Raw genomic sequence first — 25,701 nt, 5'->3', positions numbered from 1 at the left:
GTCTTTTGCTTGTGTTGATTTTCAGCTGTATGACTACACTCAAGTAGAACCAGCTCAGGAGAAGCCAATGTAAAAGCATTCAGCAACCATCACAGGGGACTACAAATTCGGAGAAGAAACTACATAAAACCAGGAGCACAACTGCTTTTCTAAAGGTGGTCTCAACTCTGAAAACTATCTCAGGTGACTAACTCTGTATGAAGTTGTGTATATACTTGCATCCAGCATCTTATACACTGGTAAGATTATAAGATTTTGAGAATGTGCTGTGTACAGAACAAACTTGATTATCACTGAGATTCAATTCAAAAGCTGCCCTAAAGAGTCAGCTCAACTACTCTTGATTGCTGTGCTTTACAGGAATTGAACTTTTGTAGAACAGATTCCATTCAAATAATGTTCTTTAGGTTGGCAAAGATCTTTCAGATAATCAAGTCCACCTGTTACCTTATCACGACCAAGTCCATCATTAAACCACAGACTATGCATCTTTTAAGTGCCTCCAGGAATGGTGATTCCACCACTCCCCTGAGCAGCAGCCTGTTCCATCACTTTACAATCATTTTGGTGAAGAAATTTTTCCTAATATCCACTCAAACTCTCCTGGCACAACATGAAGTCCTCTTATTCTACCTCTCAACGTGACAATCTATTAAAGTTCTATTCAAAGTTCTATGTAACTTCTTGTGCTTCTCATCCACATGAGAGGCAGAACCAACAGTAATGCTGTGACAACCTCAGAGCCAGTGTCCTGGTTTGGGCTGGGACAGAGTGCCTTTTATTTTTAGTAGCTATTTTTTGGATTTAGTGTAAGAATGCTGATAACACACTGGATGTTTTGGTTGTTGCTAAGAAGTGTTTACCCTGAGTCAAGGATTTTTTCAGCGTCTCTTGCTCAATTAGTGAGGAGCTGCACAGAAGGCTGGCACAAAGCGTAGCCAGGACAGGATGTCCCAAACTGGCCAAAGGGATATTCCACACCACAGAACATCACACCCAGTATATAAACTGGGGGAGTTACCCAGAATGGGATCTATCATTGTTCAGCTGGGTACCAGGCAGTGGCTGGTGGACAACTTGTCACTTCTTTCTCTTGGAATGTTTCTCTTAGGGTTCTGTTAGACTCTCTCCTTCTTCTTTTCGTTACAATTATTATTATCATATTTAGTATTATTATTAGCATTTTTTTTGTTTCAATTATTAAATTGTTCTTATCTCAACCTATGAGCTTTACCTTAACTTTCCAATTCCTTTCCCCATGGGTGGAAGACGGAAGTTTTGAGTGAGTGGCTGTGTGGTACTTAGGTGCCAGCTGGGACTAAACCACAATATCTCAGTCACAAAAATATCCTCACAGTTTCAATTTCCTCAGTTGAATGACAGAATGGCTGCCAGCATCTCAACCCTCTACTCACTACAAGGGATTAGTGCAAAGATTGACTAGAGAAAACTGCTTTCTAGAAAGTAAGAAGAGTAAGAAGATCCTGGCATTTAAAATATATTCCAATGTTCTTTCACTGTGTACTAGGAAAGACCCTTTCATATTGTAAATAAGTAATCTACAGTGTACCACTACAACATGTTTCCAATTGAGAGAGATTAAACATGTCAACTCCATAAATCCATAGAAGCATTTTTATAGCAGCAGAATCATCTTCTGCTCTGATTAATAACATTTAAAAAAGGATTTTGAGGTGTGATTCTGAATATAATATAGAAAAGGGACAATTATTTCCTACAAAGACAAGGCAATCAAGTAAACAGATTTAAGTCTAATGATTTGTCACCTTTTGGCAAATACATAGAACTGACTGCAAAGCCTGCAGTAATGAAATGATACAGTCAGTGTTCAGCAAGAGCTGACCACTGCAGTTTAAGTATACAATCAGGCACACAGGTTTAATCTTTGTCACAAATCATTCCTATCCTTTGCATTAAGCTGCTTAATACATATAAACACACACAGCCTGATGTGATTTCATGCCTGTCATAGCATCCCAGCATTCTGCATTCATTTTTCTCAATATATGTTTTTACTTATTGTCTCCAGTAACTACCCAATGCCAACACTGAAAAGTACTTTTAGGACATCTTAAACACTAACTAATCAGACCTTGTGATTAATATCACATACAAACTCATACTGCTGTAGTCACGCACATCACGAGTACCACAGAATCTCAAGGAAACAATTACAAAGCTCACATTGGCCAAGCTATGACAACTACAAAAAAGGCCAAAAAATAAACAAGAAAAACATAGCATGGTGCTGGTAATTTCAATACCTCACTTGAAAGCAGGCACTCAAGTTCTAAGAATTAGACATCACTGAGGTTTTGTGATATTGTACAACTTTAGAAACCATTGAATGGAGATATGAGAAGCTGAAATAGCTTAGCTCACTTCCAAACACTTCATATTTATACAGCTGTGCATGAAGTATGACAGTGAGGAAGATTTCACACGAAAATTACATATGGGTCTTTTTCTCATAAGTGACAAAGTGAGAACAATAATTAAAGAGCACTACAACAATACAAGTGCATTCTGGTAGCAAGGTAAAAAACTGGGCAGTAGAATTTTTCTGTAGAAAGCAGTTAGTCTTTTCCTTCAAAGCTATCCCAAGCATAGAGTGATGCTGTACAAATGATTTAACTATTAACATTTGCCTGGCTTTAATGAATTGTGCTCTTGAAAGACAGGATCATGTAGAGCCTTTGTCCAAGATGTAGCTCCTCTAATACCCTACCAGATTCCAGAAATAATGTTACATGGTTTCAAAATGTAGTTGAATATAATTTACCTCACAATTTTCACACCTCAAACCAGTAAATAAAAGGATCCATGGCATTTGGACTGCCCTTCAAATGTACCTAATTATGATACATTATTTATGTCTTTTCACCTAATTATTTTTTGCCATTATTTGAGTAACCTAGTTTAGTGGCAGGGGTCCCTGCCTGTGGCAGGGGGGCTGGAACTGATGATCTTTAAGGTCCCTTCCAACCCAAACCATTCAATGATTCTACGATTATTCCATTACTACTTCAAATATTTTTTGCTTCAAGTAATGCTCTTTAAGATTCTTTATACAAAATTTTACAAGTGGTTTCATTGTGCTAAATCTCAAGTTCCCATATTAGCTGTATACCCTAGACTATCAAGGAATCAAATTTTAAAACTTCTTCAAATACACAAGTACATTAATACTAAAGAGTAAGACTTATCCATTCTATTATCCACTCTGTAAAATCTTATATTGCTTTACTATTACTAACACTGAATACACCCAAATGTTTAAATGTGGGATGATCCTTCAATCTGCATGAATTCAGTGAAAATCCAAGCATTCCTCTACAGCGAAATTCTCTTGCACTGTAATGTTAACCAGCAAATTATGACGACACAGAAAAAAAAAACCCACACAGAGACCTCACCATTCTACAGCATGTACTTAACAAGATGTTCTGACTCCTCACCCTTTGGCTATATTTATCATTACAATCAATCTACTAATTGACAGAAAATCCCCACTGAAACAAAGCCTTAGTTCTTAAAATACCATAAACACAGAAATCCATACTTAAGGGAATATACAAGCTTATCATTCATTTGAACATAAAGGGATGTGCAAGCCATACTACTTACTATACCTCCCTATTCCACCACAGCATGCTTCTGTTTCAGTCCAGTCAATTGTTAAAAAAGCAGAAGCATGCCACACTCAATGCTTATCTTGCAATATTTAAAGCAATTGAAAGTCAAACTGTGGCAAAGTTTCCACAATGCACTGACTGATATCAACCAGGAACTGAGCAAATCAGTCTGTTACAGAAGAAACTACTTCTTACAACACAATAAAAATCAAGGTTTAATACTCATGTTTCAAACTTTCCAATTTATGGTTTGTCCACCATGAAACAAATTTGGAAAATGTAAAGCCAAGTCTTTCCTCTGTTTAGAAAGGCATTGGATCTGTGTATGTCCTCTCCCTTTGGAAAGCTAAAAGCAAGCAAATTGCCTTATAAATAGTTAGGAAGGATTACTTTGCTATTCTATAAAATTAGATTAAAATACTATCAAATTAGAATGTTACCAAATATCCTCGCTACCCACAAACTCGGATGTTAGGAAAAGCACCTGTAAAAAATCCCCTCTGTTACAAAATTAAGTCATATCACAAGCTACATAAAACACCTACCCAATGAAGAAAACTCTAGTGTGAAAGCCAGTGCTCATCATAAGCAAACTCTTCAAATAAATGAAAACTTAAGGAGCTAGTTACCTGTCTGTAATTTTCAGGGTATTTTTATTTAACATCATACTCAAAATGTCATGATCCATATTTAATACAGTAGTAAGAGTTCTGTCTCCATCTACTGGTTGACAAGCATTAGCTTCCATCATCCACACAGGCTATGCCGACACAGATGGTTCTTATGCCTACACTACTGATCTTTAATGTTTCCTACTGAACAGCATAGATTTCACAGAACTTTCTCTTTAATTAAGACGCAAACCAGCTCAAGGCTTTCTAAGTATTGGCTATCTACCCCACCAAACTGGCTTTTGTTCCAACACCTGTACAACTGAAGTCACTCAGCATCAAGCAGAGCGTTATGAAAAATAAAACAGTTTACCAACATTTGACTTTAATATGTTCAAAATCACAAGTAGCTAATGCACAAATTGCTTATTAAGCAAGTGGTTTCCAAGAAAACCAAGATTGTGTGATAGGTATTTTAATAAGCCTTGCTTATTGAATTTAAAGTAGTTAAACCATTTGGAACATGAAATGCAACCTAGATCAAGAGAAATTTGTTCCTGCTGGATAAAAATGTCTAAAAAAAAGTCTCACTACAGTTGTTTCTGGTATGCTTTTCAGTAACTGACAATACAAAACGAACAATTCTTTCACTACACTGTGTAATCTGAAGACAACTACACTTGTCTGAGTACTTAGTCACTCTGGCATCTAACCCATATGCACTCTGAATATATTATTTTAAACTTAACTACACGAACTGTCACAAGATGTCATATGATTTCTTTATTTTTGTCTGCCAGGCTTCCTGGTGCTCCTCAATTCTTCACTAGTCTGATTACATATGGTTTTCCAATCATCTTTTAGAGTTGTTTGGGTCCTGATAGTTTTGTTAGTTTTTTTTAAAAATCAACAGACATTACAGATTTTTTCATGCTTATTAACACAATTCACTGCATTTTAATCGGTTCCTTTAGTTAAGACTATTTAGTCTCATCCAAATGATTCAGATTACTCTAAACAACTACTCCTATGAAGTCAACACATACAAAATTTCCAACTAATGTCATATATACAGTAATTTAAAAATATGAATAGACTGTCACTGCAAAAATGTTTTAGATGGGTATTTTCATCTAAATATATTTTAAAGCTTTTGTAACACTAATGTTTCTATAAATGTTGTCATTTAAACCCTTTTTACTAGGGTTTATTGTTCCGCTAATAATGCACTGAAGAAGTCTTTTAGCATGTTACAAGTTCAAGCATGTCTTTTACAGCAAACCTCTTCTGACTGTATTATTTATTCAATGCTAACATCTTCAAGCAGGCAACCACTGATGTTTATAATCATATATTTCAGTTATTGATATGGTGGTCTCGCTCAAGTTTTGCTTAGGTATTTTTTCTTTCTCCATTTTACATTAAATATACTTGCACAGAAACTGAACAATGGGATTTTGTTTTACATGTACTCTATCAAATTCTCAATTCTTCAGTATATCCTTCATTAATGAACTGTGGTGTCGTAAATTTCTAACTTTACATGAAGTACTAACAAAAATTACTACATTACCACATAAGGGGATATTTTCCTGTTAGCATAAGTAAAGATGCTAGGGAAAACAAATCTAAGCAAGGTTGTCTGAAGGGCATACTTGCCTACATAGCTACACACTAAAATTTTTAAAATGGACTATGTGTTCTATTGGAAATATTTTCCCACAATTATGCTCAAGTTTGGCTTCAGGAAAAGAAGCTATTTTGAGCATATATAATTTTCAGTTTTTGATTTTAAGAAGAGGTACACCTTAGAGTATGCAGGACTTCACTGCTGTAAAATTGTGATTATACAGACCGATAAGAAAAATATGTCTCAAATAAGAATTCTAAGAAACTGAGAGCCAAGCTTGCCAAGTTTAGGTGGCATTGCATTTCTCAAACAATAAAAAGCCTCTACATGCACACAATACAGCACGAGACCATGCTAAGAATGAAACAAAACCAACCTTGCTGTTAGGCCCCGATGAGAGCTGTCTCAAAAAAATAAAAAAAACAAACAAAACGAGGTTTCAAATAAGTGACAACTAGAAAAAGCTTTCATTAGGCTTTCATTTTTTAAATAACAGTATCAAATATAACTGATTCAATAAACAAGCATATGCTGAAGTGCTGTATTTTATTATGCAAAGAATTATCTGTAAGTCTTAATACTAAGATACCTGGCAATGAACTTTCTGAACCCCCTAAGACTGAGGTTAAGCATTAAAAAAACACTTGCTCTAAGTACACACAAAAATATGGCTAGGAACCTGACTCAAGCAGTACATAGAAGAAACCTCAAAAAGCTTAAGGCACTATAAACTGAAGTACAGCAGGGGCTATAGTTTTTCCAAGAGATCCTTTTTTAAACTGGGCCAAATTGGTCCATAGGCACTTTATGTGAAAATGCTTTAAATCTAAGATTACATCATTGTGGAAATAGTTGTTAAGTCACATAAGAAAATATACCTACCACAAATGGCACTGAATCTATTTCATGTGTTTGGTATTATAACTAAGTGTTGGTTTCTCCTTTGAGGTATGTTGTATGTAATAGTTACACTATTCATTTGTAACCAGCCTTTTTACTGATTACACGTAGATGTGTGAATTTGGCTGACAGCACAGAAGGAAGAAGAAAATCAGGATTTACTCACCAAGGAGGAATCCCTGTGACACCACATTCCATCCTATAAAGGAAGTGAAAGTGCTCTTCCCTTCGGTCTGATTTACAAGAAAGAAAGAAAGAGAAGGTTGTAATGTTGCTACACTATGCACTGTTATGGAAAGGAGAAAGGAGTACTTGATCTGAGAGTATACTACAGAAAAAATGAATGCCATCTTTCTTTTCCTGTCTGGTAGAAAGCTACACATTGTGGTGGGCAGATGCACAGCTTCCTCAATGATCTTCAGGTGACAATAGGAAGTTTATGGATTTCACAGCTAAATTTCTCAGAAAAAAAAATAGGCTTGGGAATAAGTGTGCAACAGAGGTTCAAATTTATTTAATAGCCTGATAATATGAAAAAATAAATAATGTCCATAAGAAGAATGCCAGTGTATTTGTTTATTTCTTCCAGATATGCTTGCTTTCTTTCTTTGAATAATGCTGTTCTATTTATTTCCTACTGAAAAACACAAATCTGTGAATTCATAGCATGTCAATGGGAATTTTAAGAGGTACATACAATATAGCTGAAGTTATGTTATTGCTGACAGGACCTAAATTCACTTACTTCAGAGAGCAGAGTAAAAGAAAAAAAAAGAAAATGTATTTATAATCTATCTATATCTATTTCCACATGAAAAAATTTACAGATTCAAAGAATATTCTGAGTTGGAAGGGACCCAAGCATCATTAAGTCCAACTCTTAAGTAAATGGCCATCACAGGGACTGGACCCATAACCTTGGTGTCATTAGCACCATGCTCTAGCTCCCGGTGGGATTCAGCTCCAGTGTGAGGCATGGGAGGGGTATGTGAGTGCTGCTCACACAAAACAGGATCTTGCTGGGCTTCCACCATCCAGGTGCTGCTCTCATCCCTTGGGAAGGGCCCAAAGGGTCCTGGACTCACTCCTGGCAGGGGGGGATAGGGAACCTGCAGATGAGGTGTGTGTGGGAGGTCTCTCGTAAAGGTTTTGTCAATCTATGTTTACATGTAAGAAAATTCATAATCTTCTACTGCATTTTCTTGAGAAAACTAGAACTTGGAGAAAAGAATCTCACTTTCCCTCATAAATCCTTTCTTGCTTTGTGCAGATGACGTAAAATGCCTTTAAACATATTTAAATTGCAAGTCTCATCAGAGTTTCACTAATTGCTAATGAAATTTTAGCTTTCATATTAAGGTGTTCTACAAAGAATGTAGAAGAGCTTTTCCATATTTCTACATTGCCTTTTATTGGTATGCAACACATTTTCAAGAAAAATAGTAAGTTAGCTCTATGAAAGCTTCAAAACAGGCAGCAATATCAATCTACCCAGAATCTCTGGGTCTGAGATATTGAAAAAAAAATTGTCAGAATTGTAAAAAGAAACTGTACCTTTCAACCTCTGACAGAGTTAGTTTTAAGAACCTGTCACCATGGACTCTAATTCAAACAGAACTCCACCAGGTCCACTTCTCTGTCTACCTTGGCACATACTTTTTATGGAACAACAAACTTTTGCCAAAGAATATTTTAATAAAGTATGAACAGTCTACAAGGTTCAAAGAGAACAACTTAGGGAAGTTCTTGTCTCAAAAGAAAATACAGCAGAGCTGAGTTTTTGTAATTTCAGAAGATGAAATCTAATTTTGTGAATTGTGCGTGTTAATTTTTTTAAAAGCACCCAGCCACTTATAGAGCACAGACATAATGAAATTGCACCTGCCAAAACTATCACCATGTGATGACTCAGCCTTTGCTGGTTTGATCTCAGTAATTAAACAAAGCAGTTTAGTTCACTCATTTGATAGAATCTTGGATTCTTCTGACTGAAGTTCTTGAAGTTTTTTTAAAAACTGATTTGTCAGCACCAATATAGCTCTGACAAAAACACAAAATTAAATTTCCTCAAAAGGAAAGATCAAGCGATGAGGAAGAATGACAGAAATCAAACTGAAGTGCTTACACTGCCTAGGCAGAAAAAATAAACTATTTGCTTTAAAATACATTACTCTTTGTTTCCCTTCAGAACTCCATAAAATGAAATATTACAAGATGTGGAAGAGGCTATAAACCACTTCCCCTATATTTAAGCACTTTGCATAATATAACATAGACAGGGATTAGCCTATTTATATAGAATGTGGTTTTCTCGTTTTAAAAAAATAATGGGTAATATAATCTTTCTCTACACTGAAAAGAGAAGATAAAATTTCGAGGAAATAAATAAACTGAAGAGTAAACTGGAAGGGAAGGGAAACAGAACACTCACTGCTCAATTACTTCACTGAGATGTTGAGAAAAAAGTCAAGATGAAGGGAGGAGCACTTTTATTTACTACACAGAATGGAATATGATGTGGCAGGTTCAAGTAACAACTACTCAACATGATTTATTTCATATTTGCAATGAAGAGCAAGCTAAAAGATAAACAGCCACCTGCTTAGTAAGTACCTTTTGTAATTACAAATGTGCTTTACCTATTCAATTCTATTTTGTTACAAATACATAAAAATGTATAAATATAAAAATCATAAATATTTTTGCCGTAACAAATAAAATCAGCATAACTACAAAAACAAGCAAACCCCCAAAAATTCAAAGTGCAGGCTCTGAATACTTGGAAATAGGAATCATTACATCTGAAGAAGTTCCATTACATATTATAGGCATGAGTTCTGAAAGCTTCAGTAAAAAGCCACCAACTTTAGAACATGAATGAATTAGACAAAGCCTGACATACCAAACAAGTAGAGATTCTAGTGAACTAAATTCCAAATACATTAGAGGAAATTGTGATGAAAGAAATTGCTTCAGAAGTTGTTACAAAAACAAAGACTTCTTCATGCAACATAATCTCAGTTTCACAGCATCTTACTTCATAACACTTTAACACAGTCAAGTTCAATACATTAAACTGGCTTTTATTGTGCCTTACACACAAAATACTGTCAAGCAAGCAGACTAAATATTAGCATTGCAGGTGCATGTATGCAGATATACACATATCACATACATGTGAGTGCATATGGTGCTTCAAGTGTCACTTTCGTCAGCATATTGAACAGTAACTTAAGACCAGCAACTGGCTTTTGAAATCTTTAATTGCAATTTCAGAAGAGCAGAAAAATTTCTTTGCCAAAAGCAAAGCTACACTTATAAACAAGGAAGATTTTTAAACAGAAGTAAAATTCAAATGATATGTTGAACTCCATTACATTTACCTGAATTTAGTAATAGCATCCATATAGATATCTACAAATAGGCACATAATCTGCCTTGTCACCAGGCTAAAACCAAACAACTGTCATTTTTACACAGCTAAGAAAACTCTCTTGATATAGTAAGTCTGAAGTTCAGTTCAAAATTAACAGCACAATAAAACACTAGAGACTGCCATCTAGTGCCTGTGTTTAAGATCACCAAATACAAACATTTCAACTTTAGACTATATTTTTTAAAATAGCTTTTGAAACTAGACTAGCATTTGCTGTAATCAGAATATACATTTCTAACCTATGCATCTGAAAGACCTTCACACATAAAAGACAATACTGATAATGCAAATACAAACAACTTAATTTAAAAAAATTAAAAAAAAAAAAAAAACAAAACCAGTAACCATAGATCAACTTGAAGGTTTTGGAAAATTCAGAACAAAGATCCTGAGGTCTTTATTTATTCAAGCAAAAAAGACAACATCAATACAAGTGCTCCTTCTATTTTAGGCTACACTTAAGGCGAATACAACAACTTTACCATAAAGTAGATTTTATGAAAGAAATTAATTCTATCCAATTTTTGAAGACTGTGCCAGAAAGGCAAACTAAAAATGTGATGTATTAACAACTTTTCAGTATTGATACGAACAGAAAATCAAGGCATTAAGATCTAAAATTTCTTAATATTCTGACTGGTTTTCCCCTCCATGTTTCACTCCCTAGGATTCTTCAGAGGAAAGAACACATTTTATTCAGTGATCTTTTCAGCAAAGTTTTTCAAGAAAATAAGGAAAGCTTTTACTGTTAAAAAACAAATTACTTCTGTCTCAACATCAAAGAGCCTATCAAAAGACATGAGCCAAGTCAAAGAAATTTTAAAAAATGTTCAAACAGATGTCAGATAAAAGAACAAAACTATTAGGTAAGGTTACATCTCTCTCCTTTACTAACCTGAATATGCCTAAGTGGTGCTGCTATCAAACTGTTGTGTCTGAAGGAAGCAACGATGACAGTTAGTGACTGCTGGTAAAGCTTAAAGGTCCCCCACACATCTTTAGTTTAGACTGACACTTCTATTGTACAGTGGAAGAAGTCATTAGTAATTCAAATGGCACTGAGAGGCCATAAAATGAAGCACACACATAAACGGTGACACACTATTTAAGAGTATCAACACCTTTCTCTTGAATCAACTTACCGTAAGCCATAGCAAGGCAAAGTGATGAACCGGAACATTGCCAGAAAAACTCTCAAAGGAAGCAGGGTGAACACATACAGAAAAGCATCCAGGCACAAAAAGATTCCAAAAAACATCAACTAAATTACAAAAATAAAACAGAAGTGTGTTAGTAGTTTATAAAATTTACATAAAGTTTATAAAGAATTACGTTATGAAAAATATATTTACATAAGACTAATTAACCAAATAAGCACAATATTCTCACTTGTTTCATCAGCTGAACTGTAAAAAAATTAACATGCTGTGCATTTGAAGACTATTCAGCAAAAATTCTGCACCACAAGGTCCAAGCAGTGAAGGCTTTTGTAGACTTTCACAACTCACTGAACTTAGTCTCTATTTAATATTATTAAACTACAGTTGAATATAACTATAGTAATTTTCCAATGGTCACTTTCCTGTATGGTTACCAAAGTTCATGTTTTAACCTTAGGGTAAAAAACCCACAGAGCTGCGCATAAATGTGCACGGTCATTTTCTGCTTACCTCCTTTTTCAACATTATTTCCTGCCCCCAAAAAGTTTTCTATTACCTAGCGAATTTTCTATTGCACAGCTAATTACAGCTGTGGTAGATCTCCTTCAAAGAATAACCTCCTTTTTCATACAAAGAACATAAAATATCAAGAGGGAAACTTCCAATTGCCCTCAGTTTAAGTGTTTTATTCTTAATTTACACAAACATTAAAGCCATTCATTGTGGCTACAAGCCAAGCAACTCTATGATAATTAAACTAGACATAAACTCTACAACTCCAAAGTCTAGAAATATGCTTTTATGCTCTGTCAGACTATGAGCTAGTATTTTTTCCTGTAAGGATAATCCCATAGATGCCAGCCTAACTGGCTACACAATTAAGACTAGCAACATCTAAGCAGATCTAGATATCCATGTCAGATATGCATTTACATGTGAGAGTTGTATGTACTGCTGATGGGAAAGGAAGATACTAGGGTGGGTAACCAAAGTACAAGTAAATTACTTTTATCTCTTACAATCCCTTTGCCTTTCAAAGAACCTTCTTTGTCAGCTTGTGCAATGGCCAGTTCCATGTCCAGTGAGCACTCTTACACCTCATACATCCTCATAACTCTGAAAGTAATCCTACAGACTGCACTCCAGAACAACTATCCACAAGCCACATAAGACAACTGACTCAGGCACAACAGCACTGCCATCATCCCTGAGTTTTTACTCCTTTATAATATTATTTCAACCAAATCTACAGCGCTAAAATATTTCAATACCATTATGATGTCAAGGTCTCTTTCCTGATAGTTACTCATTCACCTCTAGTACCATTTTCTAAAATTTCAGCATTTTGAGTTATTATTCAAAGTTATCAGGAGCAGGGGTTACATGAACTGTGGATTAATTTATTCACTGCCTTAATATGCCAAAAAGCTATTTCTTTTAAAATAAGTGTTGAATATTCAAGCACTGAAGATGACTGGAAATGAACACTTAGTATTTTTAAACTCCTTAACCCAAACAAAACAGAAAGATAGCCTGTCATTTTGCTTGTGTTCCTTCAGGATATCTTTATGCTCTCAAAAACAACACTACTTCTTCTTTCAGATTTAGACAGACTTCTTCTCCACCTTAGTGCAACGATAGTTTTTCACATTCTATAAACTTGCATTAATGTTCGCAATTATGGTATAATGTCCTCATTTTCCCAATGTTTTCACTATATACACCCGATGAAATATAATCAGTGCTAAACCTTCTACTCCCTTCAGTAAACATTCTTTTTGCTGCTCCATTCCAGATATTAAGGAACTAACAGAAAAACCTATGGAGTTTTTCTATCATCATAACTATAATTTAACAAAGGAGCACAATGTTTAATTTTGAAATCAACTGAAAACTGTTCCCTTAAGACGGCAGGAATAGAGACCACCAGACCACTATTTAGTACAAGTAACTTACTACAGTGAAAAGTTCCCACTGAAACTGCACAAAATGCTTGAGTGGAAGTAGCATTTACATGGAAAACTATCTAGCTTCTTTAAATAAAAAAGGAGTACTCATAACAACAACAATAAAAATACTACCCTTAAAACATTACACTCCTTTCTAAAACTATGGATGTTAAATAAGTGCCTATTAAGTAATATCTCCTGAGATTAGGCTTTGATAACTTCACTCCAATTTATTCTCACTCTTTCTTATTCTATAATTATATATATTAGGTAGTAAACAAAACAAGCCATCGAGAAAATTCTTCTCTTCCTTTACAAGTGTCTCATATGCTTTATTTCAAGTAAGCAGATTTCTATGTCACATCAGCAAGTGGTTTCTGCAACCGGTGATGATCTGTACACTATTTAGTTGATTTCTAGGAGCTCAATTTGATACAGTGAGCATGTATACTAACATAGGCTAAGCCAATGCAAAGAAATAAAAAAAAAATTCATAATCTCACTGTAAAAAGATAACTACTGTTTCTTAAATCTCTTTATTATTCAGTTTCATAGTATTTCATATTCAAAGCACAGACTAAAGTTTGATTTATCATGCAAAACCCATCAATTGCACCACTTACAGCATAAATCTTATTTATAAAATGACTGCTGGATATTACATATTCTTACACACTGCAAGTTTTATTAAAAAGCCATGGTGGCAATCCTTCAAAATAATTTCTATGCCTTGGAGACAGCATGTAATAATCAACATAATTAAAATCGAGATGATGTTGAAATGCTGCATCATTCAACTGAGTCTCTACCATAAGTGGAATATTCTATCATAAATTGGAATGGGTAAATACTGAGGATGGGAAGACACTATCACTGGAGATGTTCAAAGCCTCCAATCCTGAACAACCTGTTGTAGGTTACACAGCTGTAAGCAAGTGCACGGACTACTCCATGGGTCCATCCCAATCTCATTCATTCCGTGATTTTCTGCAGTAACTGACTGGGAATTTAGTTTGGTAAAGCCAGGCCTCATCATGGCTGAAAAATGAATTTAATGATAGTGAAGGGGGAACACGAGCACTACTGACCAAGGGAATCCTGCCCACCCTTCCTCCCTCCCCTCCCCCACTGCTCTTTCATCTTTAGTTATAAAGCTCCCCTTCTGTCCTTGTGTAGACACCTGATTCTCAAGAATACTGGCTGAGCAAATCAGCTCACTAGTCTAGCACAGAGCAAACAGAGCAAGGAAAGTCTAACGTTCATTGCCGAATTATGAGTGGATTTAACTCCTGGAACAGTCCAACAAGCACACAGCTCATGCAAAACAGGCAGTATGCATAAAGCAGGAGACTGAAGTGGGAGGAAGAGCAAAACAAGCTTCTTCCTTCAGTCTAAATTAAAATGATTTAGCCCTGTGTAACTTAATCCCCAGAGATTTTGGGAATTTTAGCAGTATTAATTTTAATGTCATCATTACACTGCAGCCTAAACAAACCTTATTACTGATGTTGCTTTACTCATCATTCCTCAGCATACTGCTACTGCCACTGCCTCCCAAACCAACATGGTTAAGCCAAAACAAAACTGTCTCACTGCAGGGCCAGAATGAGAGCTAAACTGACATAAAGGAGGTGTCCCCGCAACACTGGGACAGAGAGGGGTGATGTTGTTAACAGTGCTAAGAAGCAAAATAAAAGACTACGAAAATTAAGTCAAAAACCTTAGAAAAACTCATCTGTCACCATATTTTTATAAGACTGAAACCTTCCCATCCTCAGAGAATTTTATACTGAAAAAAAATCTTTGAAATAATTTTTTTAAATGGAAAATTACATTTTGCTGTAAAAAGGTTTTTTATTTTTTTTGCTTTATTATTCCTTTAAGTATCAGTGACATCTTTATATTTGAATTAATTTGTCATCATCTGCACTTGTTTGTCTCTGCTAATAACAAGAGTTGCCAGCAGCAACAAGCAAACAGGTAAGAAAACCCCAAACCAAAAATGTTTAAGTTAGTAACAATGAAAAATAATCACTATAGAGGTTGATATCTTGGTTTTGTAGCAAAAATGTTTTAAAAATAAATAGTTCTTTAAATAACTTAATTCAACAGATTGAATCTCTGAATTTAATCAAATGTTAAAGCTTACTTCACCTTTTCCAGCTCTTTTGGTATCCGCATGCATGTGTACACTCTCTCTCGCCGCTCTGTGTATTTTGCTTCATTGTGTTCAAGGAAATAACCTCTGGTTAGCTCGGCACTGATGAATCTCAGCAAGGAAAGATCTATTCAGAAACACAGCAAACAGAAGACACTTTAGGCACGACCTCCAGAGGGTGAGAAGCCGCTATACTTTTGTTACTTATTACTTGCTACATGTGTCATTTACATGGCCTCTAACCCAGAAGGTTTCTGCCGATCGTTAAATAACTTTGCTTGGAAGGAGTTACAGGAGACGCAAGTCCGGTGCTCTCCCATTCATTCCCCTGCTGCCTCCCAACAAACAAGTTACTTTTCCCAGGCAGAGGTCCCACTTCGGTAAAACATTACTCAAAGCTGCTACACAAAATGCAACATGCTGAGTGAATCTAATCCTTAATGTATTATCAGACCTCCTAAATTTACTAAACTCTATTTTTGACTTCTTAAAAGCTATTTTCTCTCTCAGCAACATTAGCAACTTGCTCTTTATTTTGAAGACCAGCTTTCTGCAAGAGCAAAACATGCACAGATACACAATCCCAAGCATTTCAGTGCACAAACAGTACAAACACACTGAATGGTGGTGATAAGGTCTTTCACAACCAAAAAACCATCGAGCACATACAGATCTCCTATGTTTTAATGGCTGTAGGTCAGTAACCCGAGGGCTGACTGGCCTGAGTTTAAGCAGCTTATGTGGCTTCCAAAAAAGACTTTGCACAGAGTAGTCTTACAAAATTAATAACATATGAAATCATAATTATGAAATTCAGGCTGTCAGCACAAGACAGTCGAACTTAAACTTCAATACTCACTGACAAGGTCTGACATTACCACCTCCCTGTAACACTTCAGAAGTGACAGTTCAATATCTCTGGTCACTGGCATTTAAAAACAGAAACTCTCAATGTTCACACAGTGCCCAGAAGATGAAAATCACTTACCTAGACAAACAGATGAAAAGCTACTGACACTTACTATGATACAAGCACATGTTTCAAATTTCAGCAAAAGTCTTAGTGGCCAGAGTAAGAAGAAGTAACCTTGCATGGTAGAATGCCCTACCTTTTTCAGGGCAGGAAGAGGCTGTATATACATTCTTAGTAAAACAACTCAGGTAACAGCTGTTAAGAGGGGAATGCAAGTATTGACACTCTGCGTGAAGAATTCACCCCAAACTGTCTGAGGCAATGCCTTCTCAATATTCATCATATTGATGACGAATACTTTCACAGTAGGCAGATTACCAAGAGTTTTAAAGCAAAGAAGGAATCAGCTCAAGCAGAAGTACAGAAGAAGCAAAAGAAGATGTGCTTACAGCCTGCATCAGCTTGGGTGGAAGGTGTGATTAGAACTTGGGGGGATTAGAGTCACTTTGTAGTTTGTGGTGGTGCATTAATATTCTCTGTATGTCTGGTATTGTGATTTATCACATCGCTGGTACTGATCACAGTTATAAAACTCACTAACTACCCATTAATAATATATTGTCAATAAATCATGTTTTCCTTCAAACTGTGAGAACTGAACCATTTTCCCGTCTATGAGCTTGTCACTGGATAGTGATTTTGATGATCTCTGTGTACTGATCCACTTCTACAAAGTAGGTCAAACCCCTTTAGCCTTAAAGGTATTTATTTTAAAACAAACATAGCATATTGCTTAATGAGTAGTAATAAACTAATATTTATGTATTAAGTTTCAATCAAAGTTCATTCTGTGAAATCACTGCTCAGACCTCTTATGAATTTGTTTTCTGGAGTCTTCCTTTGTAACTTGTAACTATCACTTTTAACTTTTTAGGTTATGCCAATTCTTCAATGTTTAAAAACTTGGAAGTAAAAACATATGCATAAGCACACCAAGTAATTACTCTGTTAACTACCCAGGTGTATTTTCTTCCACCTGAAACAACCAGCCTTCTCTAACTTAAAGCAATCTCAAACAACTGAAGTTTCCTACAAAATAAATACATGCATACGGGCAAGTACCATGGGGTAAGTTATGAGTCCCTGCCAACTTCAGATATTCTAAGATTTTAGCTAATGAGCTATATCTTCCCACCCCTTCTTACTTCATACCAAGTACTTTAGAGGCCTATAGCTGAAAACCAAATGATTTTAAGTTTTCAACATCTTAGGCTTTCATGCCCTAGATATTGAGGGATCAATCCTCATGGCAGTTGATCAATACGTAAGCTCCAGAGTGTGACTGCAAAATCATCTCTCCAGTGACAGGGGATGCACTGGAGCGTGCAGTCACTCAGCCACCGCCCCTCTGAGCACTTATTGCCACCCAGCACCAGCCTCAGCTCTGTGCCAGCTGTGAAACAGATTAGTGGCTGACCCTGTAGGAAAAACACAGTAACCAAAAGAACAGCATGAGACACCAAGGCAGAACAAAGTAATAAATCATTTGAAAACCAGCTCAATTCTCCCATCAAAGCATCAAACAGCATTTTCTTTTAAAAGTAAACACCACCTCCTACTTCAAATTCCTTCCCTACTTCAAATTCCCCTCTTTTGCAGTCAGAAAGTTTTATACTGTGGCCCAAGTGTAATCTGTTCAGACAGCATACTCTTAATGCTTACAGTATGCTCATTTATCTCCACACCTCAGGACAGGAAAGCATAAGCATCTTCAAAAAAACACAAAAGGACACAAATTCCTTCAAGGTACGAAGATAATGATTTAACTAAGTTTTATACTTCAGTGCACAGCTGCACAAAGGATAACTATTAACCAGAAAGGAGAGGAAAAGTTGTGGAAATGTGAAATGCACTGCACTTCAGTAAGTTTCTATTATATAATCATAAATTTAATCATAAATACAAAAATTCCAAGCATTCACTTCACTCCTGTCAATCCCAAATACACATTTCTTCCATAAGCATGCCAATTAATCAATCAAGAAAATACATCTTTTAAAATGTATTTTCTTCTCCTCTAATCAACTTCTCTTTACAGTACCAGTCTTGTTTGATCAATGTGAAGAAAACCTTACTTCTATTCTATAACATGTTGCTACCCTTAGATGAGTTAGAATTTTTAGTTGCTCCATCAAGAAACCTGTTCTTATGTTTTCTTGCCATGAAATGTCAGAGCACCGAAGATTTTTGACTATTCTGAAATTTCAAACCAATTGCACAAACACAGTTAAGTACTCTCCACCACCTCCAGTAACAATCTCCTTTTTATAAAGTTATTTGTTCAGTGGTTTTTCAGGGACATCAGTGTGTATCTTGATCATTCTTTTTTTTTTTTTCACCTCAAAGTAATTCATATTACTACAATCAAGCCAATTCCTTTATAACTATGGAAATTACACCACCTTTACATTCTGTAGTGTTTGTCAACAGCACAGAACTGCAGTCAATGATGCTGCACGTCTGATGATGTAACACATCAGAAACAGACACAGCATCCACCAGAATCAGAAGAAAAGCATTCAATTGTTCACATATTATTAAAATTAAACCCTAATTCCCATTCTTTTCTATTTTTTAATAAGACCAGCTTTTTATCACATTCAAGCCAAGACTGAGAAAGCCTTGAAAGTTTAACATTTCAAACGCTTTCCAGAGTTTCAGCCAATCATTTAAGAATACAGCACTGATACAGATATTTATAACATTACCAACATTAAATTAATCCTGACACGATGACTGACAGTCTTTACAAAAACTGCAGGGCTATTTACAAAAATTACTTGGTAGACACCCAAAATAACCACTTGAAGTATGAATGCAAATATAGCTACTTATTGATAAGAAAGGCCAAGACATCTCCCCTTAATTTTCCTTATAAATCCCCAGAGAGTGAATTTCAATTACTTTAAATGACTTTTAATAATATGCGTACAACTTCAAAGCTCTAACGGCATCGTTACTGCCAGCAGCAGAGGCAAAGACCACTGCAGATACAGCTGCGAGCGTGTAAGAAGAACTGGTAAGACCATGAAACATTTCTAGCGCTTCAGCAAGAAAGTTGAGCGAAGCCGCAGCCTCCCGGCCCGCGAGGCTCGGGAGCCGCACGGCGCCCGCTGGAACCGGGCAGCTACGGACCCCGGCAGCGAGTCCCGCCTTCAGGGCACAACACACCTCCACGGCCCTCCGTGCTGCCCGCAAGCCTGAGCGGCAGCGGCTGACAAACTGCGTGACAGGGCACAGGGACCCGTCCGCCCGCGCTCCGCTTCCCAACAGAGCCGTGCGGAGAGCCGGGACACAGCGGGACACGCCGCACCCACCGGGCCGCTCCGCAGAACAAACCCAGGGGCAGGGGCTCGGGGAAAGCTCCCTACGGGCCGCCCGGCGTTCCCGGGCCCCGGCCGGTCCCGGGGCACTTTCTCAAGTCGCTCGCCCAAGTTCTCACGGGCGGGAGCTGCCAAGAGCCGCCCGCCCCGGGCAACACCGCCACGGCCACCCCGGTTCCCCGTGGGGGCCACCCTATCCCGGGGCCCCCGCTGCCGCGAGGAGGAGGCCGCTCGCCCCGCCGCCGCCCCTCACCCGAGAGGCTCCGCTTCTTCTTCCTGCCTCGGTCGCTCTCGTAGAAGCCCAACGTCTCCGTTCGCTGCTGCGGGGACGGCTGCCCCGAGCCGGCGGCGGGCGGCCGTGGCTCGCTGCTCCCCCAGAGAGTTTTCGGCTCCCCGCGGCCGCCGTCCTGCCGCCCGTCCCCGCCGGTGCCCGGCGCGGCGGCGGCGGCGTCGGCAACGCCGGCCATGTTCGCCGCCCGCTGCGCGCCCGCCGCCCCCGCGCCGCGCGCCTGCCGGTGACTCATCACCGCGCGACAGCCGCGGGCCCGGCCGCGCGCCACTGCCCCGCGCGCGGAGGGCGGAGAGGGGTGGGCCGGCGCGCCGCCATCTTGCCGCCGTTAACCCCTCAGGGGCCGGGCCCGCTCCCCGCCCGTCTCGCTGCCCCGCCCCGAGGCTCCCCCGGCTCTGAGCGGCCTGCGGCGGAAAGCGGCCTTTTTGCGTGGGGCCACAGACCCAGCGGGCCCTCTGCCGTCTTTCGCAAAACGCGCACGACGGTCACGGCTTCCCGCCCTCCTTCCCCTCCCCACGGGCCGTGGTGGAGCAGCTCAAAGCGGTTGCTAACAAGGTGATTAAACCTTGAGCTACGCAAATAAAGACCTTGTTCAAAAATGGAAAGCGAGTGGTGAATTATTAACTTTAAAGCCAACAGGGTTTAGTGAACTAGAGAGCGGGAGTCGGCCGGGGCCGGGCGCTTGAGGTCACGGCCCCGCGGTGCCCGGGCCGGGGCGGGCCTGAGGGGAGCCGCGGGTGCCGGGCCTGCCCCGCCCGGCCCGAGCCGAGCCGAACGCGCCCCGCGGGGCTCGGGGAGCCCGAGCAGACCGAAAACCCGCCTGAAATCGCGGAGTGAAGTGCTGCAAATACCATCCGCTCCTGGCAGCCTGGTACTGGCGGTGATGAGGATTGCTAGAGACTATACTAATGAAAAGTAATTGTTCCTGCCACAGGCCGCTTGTAATTTGTACGCAAACGTGAGCATAAGAAGCAGGCAGCTCAAGGTGGCGCTTGTTTGCATGGGAATTCACATGGGCATGAGAACAAAATACCTGGCCTGAATTTCAAGTACAAGATCATGACATTCAGTTCTCGTGTTCTTATCATGCATTCACAGAGCAGATTCAGTCAGCTTAATATTTAGCCACTCACCCTGGGAAAACAAAGAATGCTTTATTCTTTCTTTGGAAGGCCATAGCAGGTCTTCATCTATAACTATAAGTCAATAGTACAGTTGTCTCAAAGAGCATTTCGGGTTTTGGATGGACTAGATGTGCCCATTGCCATTGCCCTTGGTAGTTCTAAATGCCCCAAATCTGGCATTTCAAGCCAAATCTTGTATTTTCAATCCAAATTTTGTATCCAATCCAATTTTGTATTCAATCCAATTTTTGTATCCAAATCTTGTGTTTTAGGGCAGTGGAGTGCTTTTTGCAGTGATTCTGTGTAATAAGAGTATCATAGAGGGAGCTAACAGAGATAGCTACTGTACTATACATTATCAGTCTGGAGTTTCATCTTTTCTCTTTAGATATAAAAAGCAGTTGGAAAAATAGGGTGCAGAACAAAAGCTCCGAAAAGAACTGAAAAGTTCTCTCAGCTGAAGGGCTGATGCAGTCTATACAAAGTTACATGATGCCCTGAGAGATGTTCTGCTTCTGTCCTTCCAACGGTATGAAACTTTTATCTGACCGTAAGGTGCATTGCATGATATTTAAGGACAACAAATTGTCACAACCTTGTTATCAGTCTTACTGAAAAGAAGGTGCTTGCAGCATCAAGCATCATCTAACACCTTATTCAGGCCCGCTGAGAAGCTATCTCATGAGTTGCTGGCAACAGTTGTGACAGCACATACATTTTTGTCTTCAGGGGCTGACCCAAGACAACCTTGCTTAATTTACAGGATCTTCAGTTTTCTGCTTGAAGTAATTCAGCTGAAGGCATGATAATGTTATGATTGCAATATGGTTCAGCTTAGAATTCACTCTACTTTTGGCACTTCAAAAGCACTTTGAGCAGATACCCTTGAGTTTCTACCCATGGAGTCTTTCTGCATTTTTTTTTCTGTATTTACATACAGTTTACAGACATATTTTGCTGGATTACTGGTATGTTCTTTTTCACATGTAAATACATGTATTCCAAATATTACACATGATATTTTGGCACAGTGGCCACTTCTGGAAGGTCAACCCAACTGCAGCAAAATCTAGTGTTTTGGAATTTGGGGCCTTGAATAAGCCAAGACAGAAGAAAAGTAGCGTGTTGAGAAACATTAGCAGTGTTCATATAGGAAGTAGTGGTTCATTATGATATCTACTCTTGGGAGTTACTGTAACCATCTGCTATTTGGGCAGGAAAAACTGTTGTTTGTTTTGGTTTTTTCTTCTGTAGCTTATCTGCTTTGAGACATGCTATGGAGTGACTCTGCAGCAGGTCAGAATCTGCTTTACAGTTTCATAACTGTTCACGGATCTTGGTCCTGAAATGATTTTCTTAGAACAAGACACAGTTCTGTCAATGTTCCTACAGCTGCAGTTCCACCTTTTCTCCCAGGAGATAATTAGCAGGTGGGGCGGGAGAAGGAGGATTATTTCAAAACAATGACTGTCTCCCAGGAAAAAACCCAGTTTCATTCACAGAACAGCAAAAACTACTAGGATAGTGAATATAGACTGAGAAAGGCTACTTTTATTAGGAATGTCAGCTCTTTTGATCTTTGGAGCTTTCTTTGTACAAACTACCTACTTTTCTGCCTTGAAATTTCCATACATACAGTAGACTAATGTTTAAGCTTCTACCCAAAAAGTATCTTATATATAATCATCACAGAGGGATTTTTCCTAATTTGATATCAGAAAAGTTTTTCTGGTATTGTTAAGTGTTAAAACTTTTATAGTGTGTCCAGCTCAGCTGTGCTTTAGTCCCTGATTACTCATTGCTGCAACTACTCTCTCTCCTAGTGAGGAGAATTCTTTTACTCTGAAGAACATTTTACATGGTTATAAACTCTTTTTTTTTTTTTTTTTTTTTTTTTTTTTTTTTTTTTTAGTGGATTTTTTCCTTCACAAGACTCAACAAAAGGTCACTAAGAAGAAGATTCATAAAATGCTTTTTTTTTTTTTTTTTTTTTTTTTTTTGTTAGTGTTTTTTCCTGGCAGAACTTTGTTGTGTTTTCAGACCTTGCCCTCTATGTCAGTCTCCCCCACCAACTCAGACAGCCCTCTTAAGAGAGACGATATATCAGTGGTGTTTGTTAAAAAGAGGTAAACTAAGATCTTCTTTTTAAGTAATAATAGTAACATGGAAAAAAGATCTATCATCAAAATTATATTTCATATGAGAAGTAAATTGTTGACATGTGGTTAGGAAATGTGAAAGAAGTCTAGATAAACTCAGTGTACTGCCCCAAGCATAGTTAAGTGACACAAGAAGTAACAATAAAGTAACAATAAAGTTAAGTAACAATAAAGAAGAGGCAGGTATTAAAATTATGACAATAACAATGCAATATGAAACAGTTACAAGTAACTGCAATACTCATAACTATGTGAAAACATCTGGTTTCTTTCCATTGTAAGCTTTTTGCTAGTGGGGCTCAAACTTTGCGGTATCATTCAAAACAGATTAGATGCTAAAAATGTATGGATTAATTATTTAATTTCTTCAGTCTCCTACAAGAATTATCTTCAATTATGATCTTGAATGTGATTTTCAATAACTTTTCATTTTTAAAAGTGTCATTGGTATGTACACCAATGTGTGAGGAAGCAAGTTAACAAAATTCATGGTGAATTCAAAGTGCAATAATGCTGATTTATTTCCACAATAAAATACTTTTTGGCCCCTTTTGTAATATAAACAATTTATTTTGTGTTGGGTTTGTGGCTTTTAGTTCATCGATCCACTTATTATGTGAGTGTGTATTCATTCTTCTGCTGTTGGCAATGCATCTCTTAGCAACAACTGATATTAACAAACTTAGTTCTAAATCTTTCAGAGGTGCAGCTGTCATATATTTGCAAGGTAAAAAAGTATTGGTTGGAAATATAATCTAATTCTGTCTCAGTCAGTTGTGTTTGGTAGCTGAAGTTAAAAATATCTGTTTACGCCCACAGGGGAAAAATCCCGTAAAGACTTTTTTCTCCATTTTATGTTCAACATCTAAGCAGCACATTAATTTTGCATGGGATAATCCTCACATAAGAAAAAAAAATCAGTATAAGAAATTTTCATATGCTGTCTCACTTTTTAGCAACATCTCAATAGAAAATAACAATGCTAAATTTTACTGTATTTCTTCCTGTGTTGTAAGCCAAAGATTAGGTTGACTCCTAGGTAAGCTAAGGGCATTACTCAACATCAGCCTGTCCTTGAATAATGAAAGTACAAATCATGTTATGCAATACTACAGTACCTGAAAGTCGAGTTTGACTTCTCACTGGTACATTTCCATTGTTTATTTGCTTTGGATACCACATGATATAGCGCAGGAGCTACTGCAGAGTTAAAAATCAATGGTGCTTTCCAGCGAAATCATGATTGTCCACACCTGCCATCTCTGAAAGTTTTGGAGAAATAGTTCTTTTGAGATACTTTTATATGGCATTTTATCCTGGGACCATTGTTCAAGCAGGACTGAAGGGAAGAGGTACAGAAAGTTAGTTCAGTATTACAGGTTTTGAAATGCATGCTCACATTAGCTGAAAAAGAAAATTGATAATATTATTTGATTTATAAGACTTCTAAGAGTTTCACAATGTAATATTTTTATATTTCTTTCTCTTCCAAATTTCATGATTTTTTTTAATCAAGGCAATACTTTTTCTACGACCATCAGTGACAATGTTTTCCTGCCCATGACCTGATTTCCATTTCTCAGTGCCAAGATTTCTTCAGGTTTTATATCTTGTTTAAAATTCCACAGCTAATACTTAAACTGCTGCCTCTGTTGGAGTGCAAATATCTGAACTTCTGACAGTTTTTATGTATGAAATGTGACAAAGTCTTTTCAACATCAGCATCACTGAGTTCTGTGATGGGGCATTTACCCGTGAAGTTCAAAGTAAAGTTTGAAAGTGGAGTAGTACCAAGATTCCTAAGTCTCTTCCATTCCAAGATACTTTCATCACAACCTTCACCTTGAGATGCTGGAAAAAAAAGGTTTTGTAATCTCTTCTTTTCTCTACATAACATTCAAAGATGGGTCTATACACGACAAGATAGTTTTCAGTGTTATAAAATAGAAGTGCAGCTGTCTTTGACTCCATCCTCAGCTGCTTCCTCAGGAAGGCTAAGCCAGACATGAAGTGTGAGAGAACTAGGTGAGAGGAAATGGGTGGAGAAAATACATATGGAAAAATGGTTATAAAGAGCTCCAAAAGTCAAGAATTGAGGAAAGAGCACCTGGCAAATAGGGTCTTAGCACCTAAACATGAGTTTCCAGTACCTAAGAATGAAAATTCCAGTATCCTACAGAAATTGGTTGGTGTTTTGTTTAGGTGTCAGAAAATAAGTTACTTCTAAAAATGAGTTTCCTAATGCATAAGTTTCAGTCTACCATTTCTTCATATTTTTCAGGTCCAGGGAGCAGAGGTGAAATCCCACATTTAGAGTGTCCAAGGTTTTATGA

At 37.8% G+C, this 25,701-nt stretch overlaps 1 protein-coding gene across 2 annotated transcripts in view; it reads right to left on the bottom strand.

The window, feature by feature from the left end:
* TAPT1 (transmembrane anterior posterior transformation 1) overlaps positions 1 to 20,278 on the bottom strand; it is a 48,994-nt gene extending 28,716 nt beyond the window's left edge. The window contains exons 1-4 of one of the 2 annotated variants that reach the window (XM_066317203.1): positions 20,050 to 20,278; positions 15,497 to 15,627; positions 11,376 to 11,494; positions 6,274 to 6,297 (exon numbers count right to left, since the gene is read on the bottom strand). In XM_066317203.1, the coding sequence (XP_066173300.1) occupies positions 6,274 to 6,297; positions 11,376 to 11,494; positions 15,497 to 15,627; positions 20,050 to 20,263 (488 nt within the window). In that variant the 5' untranslated portion in view covers positions 20,264 to 20,278. The remainder of the gene's footprint in view (positions 1 to 6,273; positions 6,298 to 11,375; positions 11,495 to 15,496; positions 15,628 to 20,049) is intronic. The other variant, XM_066317204.1, reaches the window with a different exon arrangement.
* Positions 20,279 to 25,701: the final 5,423 nt, after the last annotated feature.

The sequence above is a fragment of the Sylvia atricapilla genome, chromosome 4 (assembly GCF_009819655.1).
Source record: "Sylvia atricapilla isolate bSylAtr1 chromosome 4, bSylAtr1.pri, whole genome shotgun sequence".
NCBI classification, from domain to species: domain Eukaryota; kingdom Metazoa; phylum Chordata; class Aves; order Passeriformes; family Sylviidae; genus Sylvia; species Sylvia atricapilla.
Note: the sequence above shows the minus strand (reverse complement) of the source record. Positions and strands in the feature narration are given on the sequence as shown.